The 9,775-nt window shown below is 32.6% G+C and overlaps 1 protein-coding gene across 1 annotated transcript; it reads left to right on the top strand.

The window, feature by feature from the left end:
* The first annotated feature begins 5,487 nt into the window (after nucleotides 1-5,487).
* LOC139897953 (BTB/POZ domain-containing protein At1g63850-like) lies at nucleotides 5,488-7,970 on the top strand. The gene is made up of 2 exons (XM_071880669.1): nucleotides 5,488-6,791; nucleotides 7,563-7,970. The coding sequence occupies exons 1-2, from the start codon at nucleotides 5,574-5,576 to the stop codon at nucleotides 7,845-7,847; spliced, it is 1,503 nt and encodes a 500-aa protein (XP_071736770.1). The 5' UTR covers nucleotides 5,488-5,573; the 3' UTR covers nucleotides 7,848-7,970.
* Nucleotides 7,971-9,775: the final 1,805 nt, after the last annotated feature.

Below are 9,775 nucleotides of genomic sequence, written 5' to 3'. Positions count from 1 at the left end.
GCAATAGATGAAATGCCCCGTTCTAATCCATCTGGACGAAGTCATCAACATTTGATCCCAGAACGATGATCTATTCCAAGTAATGTCCTTAAAATGAGCAAATGCACAGCGAAAGATTTCTTTCATACCTGAGAATAAACATGCTTTAAAGTGTCAACCAAAAGGTTGGTGAGTTCATAAGTTTATCATAAAACAGTAAAATTCATCATTTTGATAGACCACAAGATTTAAATCCTACATGGTACAAATGGGCCCGAATCCTATACCCACCTGTAATGTACATGCGATATCTTTTAAATACAGTACACATTTCTCGTGTACGAAATCATCTTTCATAAATCTTAGTAACCGTACACATATCTCGTGCACAAAAATAACATACACATAACTTGTGTATAAAATCATTCTCTCGATACATAATATTCATATCAATTGGTGGCAATTATCATGTCCACATAATTCAATGGTGGCAATTATCATGTCCACATAATTCAATGGTGGCAATTATCATGTCCACATAATTTAACGGTAACAATTATCATGTCCACATAATTCAATAATAATCCGCAGAACTTCTGTCTGCATAATCATTCATTCGAGGAATGTTTTGCTTATGTCTATCTCGTCAAACATTTATAAAAGTATTTCATGTATTCGCAGTTCAAAATATATTTCAAAAACATTTAATAAAGCAGTTGTAAAAACAGCGCATGTATTCTCAGTCCCAAAAATGTAAAGAGTAAAAGGGAATCAAATGAACTCACGCATATAAATATTGTAAACAGTTAATAAAGCATTTGCATGTATTCTCAGTCCAAAAATGTAAAGAGTAAAAGGGAGCAAATGAAACTCACAATATTGTATTTTGTAGTAAAAAATACATATGACGACATTGAACAACTGAACAATGCAGGGTTGACCTCGGATTCACGAACCTATATCATTTATCTATACATTAACACATATAATTGTATTCGAATAAATTTATATATATATTTATTAGTGGTAACACTTTCACATTAATAACTTATAGGTGTCATTATTTAATTAGATATATTCATTATGGATGTTAAATATATTCTTATATAAAAATCATTTGTTAAATTAATAATTGTAATACTACTAAATTAAGGATAATAATGATAATGATAGTAATAGTAATAATAAGAATGTAAATTTTTAAAAATGAAAATCTTAACAATAACAATAATAAAAATGATAATTTTTCTAAAAATGATTCTTTTAATAATAATATAGTTGTAATAATCATAATAATGGTACTAGTAGTAAAAATGAAAATAATAATAATAATAATAATAATAATAATAATAATAATAATAATAATAATAATAATAATAATAATAATAATAATAATAATATAGTTGTAATAATCATAATAATGGTACTAGTAGTAAAAATGAAAATAATAATAATAATAATAATAATAATAATAATAATAATAATAATAATAATAATAATAATAATAATAATAATAGAACTACCTTAATGAAAGGAGCTTTAAAAAGAATACACACCCTTGCCCAGGCTTGAACCCACAACCTCTCGCTCATCAGCAAACACCTCAAACCATCCCTCCACCCCTTTCTTTTCTCTATTATAACCCAGAATTATATATATAACCCGATTTTGTTTTTGATTCATCTTATTGCCTCCTCATCAAACATCTCGGCCCCAGATGGAATTTCGGCCCAATGGAGAAAAAAAAAATTCGTGGCCCAACAAGGAAATGAGTCACGGCTTCAGTAATAGAAATGGTGGCAGTGATCGGCCAACAAGAATGATAATCAAAAGAATAAAGAGGTGGAGTTGTTGTCCGTTGTGGAGCTTGACAAGGAGAGAAAGAACCAAAATAAAAATAAAATAAACGTAGGGATGGTTCATGGGTGTCGGTTAGGGTGTCGTTTTAGTGGTTGGAAAAACAGAAGCAAATACAAAAGTGGCTTCAAAAGTTTTCATGGGTTCGATGTGGTGGCGAGGTGGTGTCTTGTTTTGGTGGTGGTTTGTGATTGTAGATGGTACAATGGTTTGCAAGGAACGAACAGTCCGATCAAGATAGTTTATAGTTTGTATATAACACTATATATCTATAATGATAATAGGTATGAATGAAAATTAAAATAGAAACGAGATGGCGATCGTGCTTGTGGGTTTATCGTGATTGAGCATGTACCATATGTATGTTATATGCATATCTATATCTATCTGATCTATGTTTAAGTATATATATATTATATATAAGAATATATAAGAGAAGGATATGAGATATTACAGTGAATTGAATAATTCAGCTCCAAAATATCTCCATGTGTCTATGTCATGGGTACTACATATAATTTAGCATGCCCACATGGCTACATGGTGTGTTAGGTGTAGAGTAATGAAAATGAGTTATAAAATATTACTCCGTACTACAATTTGTTTATAAATGAAAACATGATTAGTGGGTAATAAAGTCAAAAAGGAAACATGCAAATTGAAAATTCAATTACACTTCTTTGGATTTTAATACCGACGGTTTTAACTTATATTGGACTCCGTTGTAAATCAGTAGAAAATTTAATTATTCAGAAAAATCACAAATTTTTAAATTAAATGTCTTTATTTATTTCAGTCATTATGGTATAAAATGCGGTCATTAACTTATTAAATAAAAATTACATTAATTATTCACTCCCAACCCTAAGTAAAATATAAAAAATTTTAAAATACAACAAATAGTTCCTAAATGTATTTTTTAATAAGCCTATAATTTATAAAACGCATTTTCGGATCACCGATTATTTTAAAATCACATAAGTTCCTTTTTAACTCGTTTGGTATCATTCGAATGACAATTGGGTGTTACCGTCGTTTACTAAATAACTTCGAATCACAAAATATATATTTAATATACTTTTTATGTATACATAGATTTATTTTAATAATAGATTTTATTATTTCTTATATCATTTTACAATTTAGTTCTTACAATTAAATCATATATTATATCAAACTATATTTCAATTTATTTTATATATAGATATATATTTAAATATATATGTATCTATTTATTTATAAGTAACAGTTCGTGAATCGTTGGAATTGGTCAGGGTTAATTGAATGTATGACAATAGTTCAAACTTTTTGAGACTTAACATAACAGACTTTGCTTATCGTGTCGGAAACATATAAAGATTAAGTTTAAATTTGGTCGAAAATTTCTGGGTCGTCACAATAGATATTATAAATTTTATCACATAATATTTATATCTTTTATATACATTACATATAATATTAATTATACATAGAAATCATATAAATTTATATATAAATTCATTTTAAATTACACTTAGTTATTTTGTATCTTATTTTATATATTTAATTCTAACGTTTAACTTATATTTTATAATTTCAGATTATTACATATATTTACATTTACATATATATACATATTTATTTTCAACAATTAATCATATATTATTTTAAATAATATATCAAATTAATATATATATATATATATATATATATATATATATATATATATATATATATATATATATATATATATATAGGGGCATGATCAATTGGGAAGTAACCAATCGGGGGGAAGCGGGGGAATGCAAAATTTTTTTTTTTGAATTTTTTTTGAATTTTTTTTCCGGCATCAAGATCACACGAAAATATGAACATTTAGAAGAGACACTTCTTGATGAATGTTATTATTTAAGCGGGAAAACGATCGACAAAAATAACATTCAAGATAATATTGTTCGTGAAGAATATGAACGTTTTTTTTTTCATGTTTTGTGAAGTAAAATTTAGCCCGATTTAGAGTTTAGGGTTTAGGGTTTGGTGTTTTGGGTTTATGGACCCTAAACCCTAAACTCTAAACCGTTGTGTTAAAAACTAAATCTAAATCCTAAATCTAAACCCTAAATCTAAACCTTAAACCCTAAATTTCTAAACCATAATATCTAAACCCTATAAACCCTAATATCTAAACCCTAATATCTAAATCCCAATAGCTAAAACCTCAAAATACGCTCGAAAAACACGATAATTGTTATATATTACTTCTTCGAGCGTTTTTTCCCGCCAAAATAAAAACATTTATCACAAAGTGTCTCTACTAAATGTTCATATTTTCATCTCATCTATAATGTTCGTGAACAAAGTTTTTTCAAAAAAAGAAAAAAAAAAATTTTTGCTTCCCCCCGCTTCCCCCCGAATGGTTACTTCTCTCTTGATCCTACCACTATATATATATATATATATATATATATATATATATATATATATATATATATATATATATATATATATATATATATATATATATATATATATATATATATATATATATATATATATATTAATAAATAGTTGTTCGTGAATCGTCGGGAATGGTCACAGATTAATTGAATATATGAACACAATTCGAAAGTTTTGAGACTCAACATTACAAACTTTGCTTATCGTGTCGAATTCATATAAAGATTAAGTTTAAATTTGGTCGGAAATTTTCGGGTCGTCACAACTAAGGGACAATGACATTCAACTATAAATAAAGCATCAAACCCTCATTACAAACGGACTTTTACACACACACTCAGACATTTATACATTCATATATTACGAAATATTCTCGATACCATCATATCATCGTCAACAAGCGTTTGACTGGAATCATAATATAGCTTCTAAGCTCCAATTAACGGTTGACGAACCATAAAACCTATCCTTGAGCCATCAGAACATGATGATGGGTCAACATTTAACCACCCCAGTTGAGATCTTCATCTCGCATCGGAATTATTCGCGATACACTGGACCGGAGTGTTGAAATTCAAAAGACCGTTAAATTTCCTTTTTTGTTCACAAATATAGACTCAACTCTAAGGATTTTTTTCTAGAATGATCAAAACACATATGATGTTTCGTTTATGTATTAATGTTTACGCAAAAAGAAGAAGTTATCGCTTACGTTTTTTTAATTTTTTCACTAGAAAATACGGAGTATTTAATTACATGAAAGCGGTTTTGACCTCTTGCTTACCACCAGAAATGTAACTGTATTTATCAACTAAGCACCACTTAAAAAGTTAAGCATTCATCAATCGTAATTAATCAGAGTTGTACACTACGGAATACCATGCTTTTAAATCATTTTCAACAGCTAAGAAGTAACCAGTCATTATGCGGCACACTATTTCAGATCGACAAATTAAAAGGAAACATGTTCAACTATCATGTGAAGAAAATACATGTGTAACGACAAATGATCGCAAAACATAAAATAAAAAATGTAAACATACGGGGAGCTTATCCAGTTCCATACAATACTTTCATCATCCGTGTCCCTCTGCCACGTGTCAATCATCACAAACATCCCATGCATCTAACGGCGAACAACTCATCAACCTTTTTACACTCTTGATTAAAAAATTAATATAAATATAATCTATATCTATATGCATAAACGGAATCATTATCAATTTATCAAACCGCTATATCAACCGATAAGCCCTTTTAGAAACCAAATCCCGTTCAACTGTTTCATTCTCCTAATCACAATGATCGGCGGTAACGATAACACCAGCAACACTGGAGCAAAGAAACGACATCGTGTTAACAGCAACAGCCGTTTATCATCAACCGCTGCACAAATTGTTGAAGGAATCCCAACGGAATCATCTCATAAACCGTTACCGTCATCGTCATCATCCATCCGTCGATCAAATTCACGTCATTCTATGCATATCCTTCCAATCGCACCGTCAGTTTCTAACGGATTTAACGATCCTAAAACCGCTGACGTCATCCTCCGGTTATACCTCGATCAATCGTCGCCGTTTGATTCCGACGATTCGGAAACGCAATTGGCGGTTGATTCGTCGTCGGAGTTTCAGATCTATTTACATTCTTCGGTTCTCCAGCGATCGAAGTATTTTGCCGCCCTTTTATCCGATCGATGGAAGAAGGTCTCAGGTGAAATTGATTATTATCGGTTTAATTTAGCTGTTCCGTCATCTGCAGGTTCGATTAACAATCACGTTACAGTTTTACAATTGCTGTATAGTAACGAAATTTCGAGCGCTATTGATACGGCATCGACAGCGCTTGAATTACTTCCTGTAGCGTTAGAATTACTGTTTGAGGACTGTGTAACGGCATGTGTTCGTTACCTCGAAGCAGTACCGTGGACGGAGGATGAAGAACGAAATGTTTTGAGTTTGATTCCTCTTCTACGCGATGAGGAATCGTCTGAACTGTTAGCTAGGGTTTCGCCTCCGAAATCGGATTTATCGGAAGAAATGCTGCACGGATTGATACTAACAGCGATTCAGAACCATCCTAACATGGCGTTTGCGAAGGCGTTTGTTGCGAAACTGTTGAGAGATTATTCGTCTAGGGAGTCTGCAAAGAGAGTGTTGGATAAGTCGTTTGAAAGTAGTTTGAAGGTGGTGAAGGAATCGTTGGAGGAGTATTCGAGTCCAGATTTTCGAGGAGATCATAATGAGACGGAAGCGATTCAGAGGTTGAATTTGCATACTGCAATGACAAATGGGAGGCATTTGTTGTGGTTAATTGAGCGGATGATTGAATTGAAAGTGGCGGATACAGCTGTGAAGGAGTGGAGTGAGCAGTCTGCGTTTACTGCGGATTTGCAGCGGGCGTTTAGGGATGATGCGTGGAGGAATATCGTTCCTGGTCTTCCTGCTGTTGTTATGAGGTGTACCTGCAAGCTTGCTAATGCTGTTGCTGCTGGTGTTATTTTGGCTTCTAGACAGGTTTGTTTATTTTCATTTCTTTTTTATTTTGAATGCATTTATAGTTAACTTGTCGGTTATAAACATATAGGGTTGTCTTTTGCTAGTTTATTTATTGGAGAATCAAGTATCCTTTGGTTTTATGATACTATGATGATATATTGATATCTATATAACTCATAACACTCTTATCCTGCGAACTAATGCATTTGCCTAAATGAAAAACATGATTACTAGTTTCGGCTTATACTTTATGCGTGTTCACGGAGATTTTTTGCTAATGATAGAAACCTTTGCGGTCACATTGATTAGATGACGTAACGCTGGGACCAATAAGGCTGTTATATCTCAAGACTTTCAACTTAACTTATTAGTCATTATTTCCAAATCAAGCCTAAAACAACAAATTGCTGAAACTTCTCCGTGTAGAGCTGGTTAGTTAATACGTTCGCGTTTTTGAAAATAACACTATGCTTCAAGTCTTGATTGTATACACATATTTTGATTTAGTCCCATATGAGTGATCAACTGTCAGTGTTCATTAATGACAGTGGTTCACATTTACAGGCAAACCAATTTTATAGAAAGCATAGTGAAATATACTGCATATTACAGTTCCTAGATTGATATGGCTATGTGTATACTACTACGTGGCTCTGTGAACATGTTAAATGCTTCATGTAACATGTCATACACTCACATATAAACCTATAGCGTAGCTTGGCTTGGAACATACTCTAAAAAGGTCAAGTTAATAATCCCAGTGGCTTTGTTCGCTATGATGAGTTGCAGGTTAGGATGAAGCTAGTGAATGATTGGCTACCAGTGTTGATTGTATGCAAAGACAACGTAACACCAATGCTTACAAATCATAAATCATTGTATCTAGAACTGGAAGAAACATTCTTGAAAATCATATCAACACTTCCCATGTATGAAGCTCAAGAATTGTTGCAGCAATGTCTCAGTTTTTCAACTCGAAACGTGGATGACTGCCCCCATTTGGTCTCAGCCTTCACCACCTGGTTTCGGCGTGCCAACCGCCCATTACCTGGTGATCAACACCAACTTTCTTGAACGTTACCAATCATAAATTAGATATGAAGACATAGCTTAGCTTTGTCGGGTGAAAAGTATAAACTTATATACTGCAGCTTTGTGTCTTGTACATGCAAGTGGTTTGTTCTGTTTGTAATATGCCGTGAAAGCTGTTCGTGTCTGTAAATTATGGAGTAAATGGTATGGATGGTTATCAAATATTACTAAAAAGGGAAGGGATGGTCATGGTGTTGAAGTTTATTGCAATTCAACATCCATACAAGTACCATGGTTGGATAGTCTAAATTAGAAGTTGTATCAGAATTGTTATTCGTATTTGGTACATGGAGTAAAATGAGCGGGTTGGGTTGGGTACAGCTAAAGCCAGATTGAAGTCATAATGTGTAATCTTCTGATTTCGGGCTAACTGGAGAACACTAGTTTGCTCCTTAATAAAGCAACAGTAAAATTTTATCAGCTGATAAGCTCTTAATGCTGTGAAAAATGATACGTTTTTCTTGAATTAAGTATTTACGAGTATTTATTTTATCTCAAAATATAAAACATTCAACTTGTATTCTAAATTATGTCAAAACAATATTTTTTATGCTGTCTGTCATTATAGAGTCATAGAAGAGTGACATAAATGGAAACTGATGCATTTATCCTATCTTTCATGGGTTGTCTTTCGGGCTTTTTAAGATGTTTCTATGATGGTTTAAATGGAGTTAGGTTCAGGGGAGTTTCAATTGTTGTTCACATGTTAGTTTCAACTGGTCTGTATTTGTTTAATTTTTAGTTTGTATTGACGTCACATTTCATTGATGTGTCAAATAGATCGTTGGATCTATCAATAAGACAATTTCCATTTGAGTCATTACTATAACACAATTGATGGGAAAAATAGGTCACAACGGACAATCTACAAAGCCGAAACAAACCCATTTGACCAACACTTTCCCGACCCGTATGAACCCGTGAGGATGCTAACAAACAAGCTATACCAAATCCAACCCAAATCAGTAGCTAAACAATACCAAATCAGTAGCAAATCAGTAGATAAGCAATAATCAAGCACACACAATACACACAAGACTTTTTACGTGGAAAACCTCTCAAAATCGAGAGTAAAAATCACGGGACTCGTAAGCCACTTAAACTTCACTATCATCAACAAGGAGAGCAATACAATAATCATTCTCTAGATCAACTAGAGGCATACAACATCATCATACTCTTGAATAACAATAATCAACAAGTATATGAAGAAATTAAAGACAAAAGATGAATGAATCACCCAATAATCTGCTCTCTGTTCCAGCAGCAAAATCACGACCTACAGACCTTATTAGACAAATTCAACGGTTGAAAATGTTGGCACTGATGTCAGGAAGACACACCCCAAAAATTGTGAAGATTCAACGGTCGGATCTTCGGAGATCGTCTCTTTTCTAAGCTGCTGTACACAAAAACGGGATTTGAGGTTTTTCTCTCTTTTTCTTGATTGCTTTCTGATCTCTCTCTCTCTCGATAGTCAAAGAACAGCTGCACACAACTGATTCAAATAATGCACCCAGATGTTGACCAGGTCAAACTTCATCTTGGGCCTAAATTTGTTGGGCTTGAGCTAGAGATAAGTTTCCTCATATTTGGAAACATATAAAAAACCCAACAAATCTTCCCCTTTCCAATTATAAGGAAGGAATCGCCATCCCGGCGATCGAGCAACATACCTTGAGCTTCTCACTTGCTAAAGCCTTTGTGAACATGTCGGAACCATTATCATCGGTGTGAACTTTATCAAGTTCAAACGAACCATCTTCAAGACGTTCTCTAATCCAATGATACCGCACATCTATATGTTTTGTCCGCTTATGATACATAGAATTTCTAGCCAAATGAATCACACTCTCATTATCACAAAGAACCACATATCGTGATTGCTTAAACCCAAGGTCTTGTAGAAA

The sequence above is a fragment of the Rutidosis leptorrhynchoides genome, chromosome 3 (assembly GCF_046630445.1).
Source record: "Rutidosis leptorrhynchoides isolate AG116_Rl617_1_P2 chromosome 3, CSIRO_AGI_Rlap_v1, whole genome shotgun sequence".
NCBI classification, from domain to species: Eukaryota; Viridiplantae; Streptophyta; class Magnoliopsida; order Asterales; family Asteraceae; genus Rutidosis; species Rutidosis leptorrhynchoides.
This window is presented reverse-complemented; position numbering and strand designations above follow the sequence as displayed.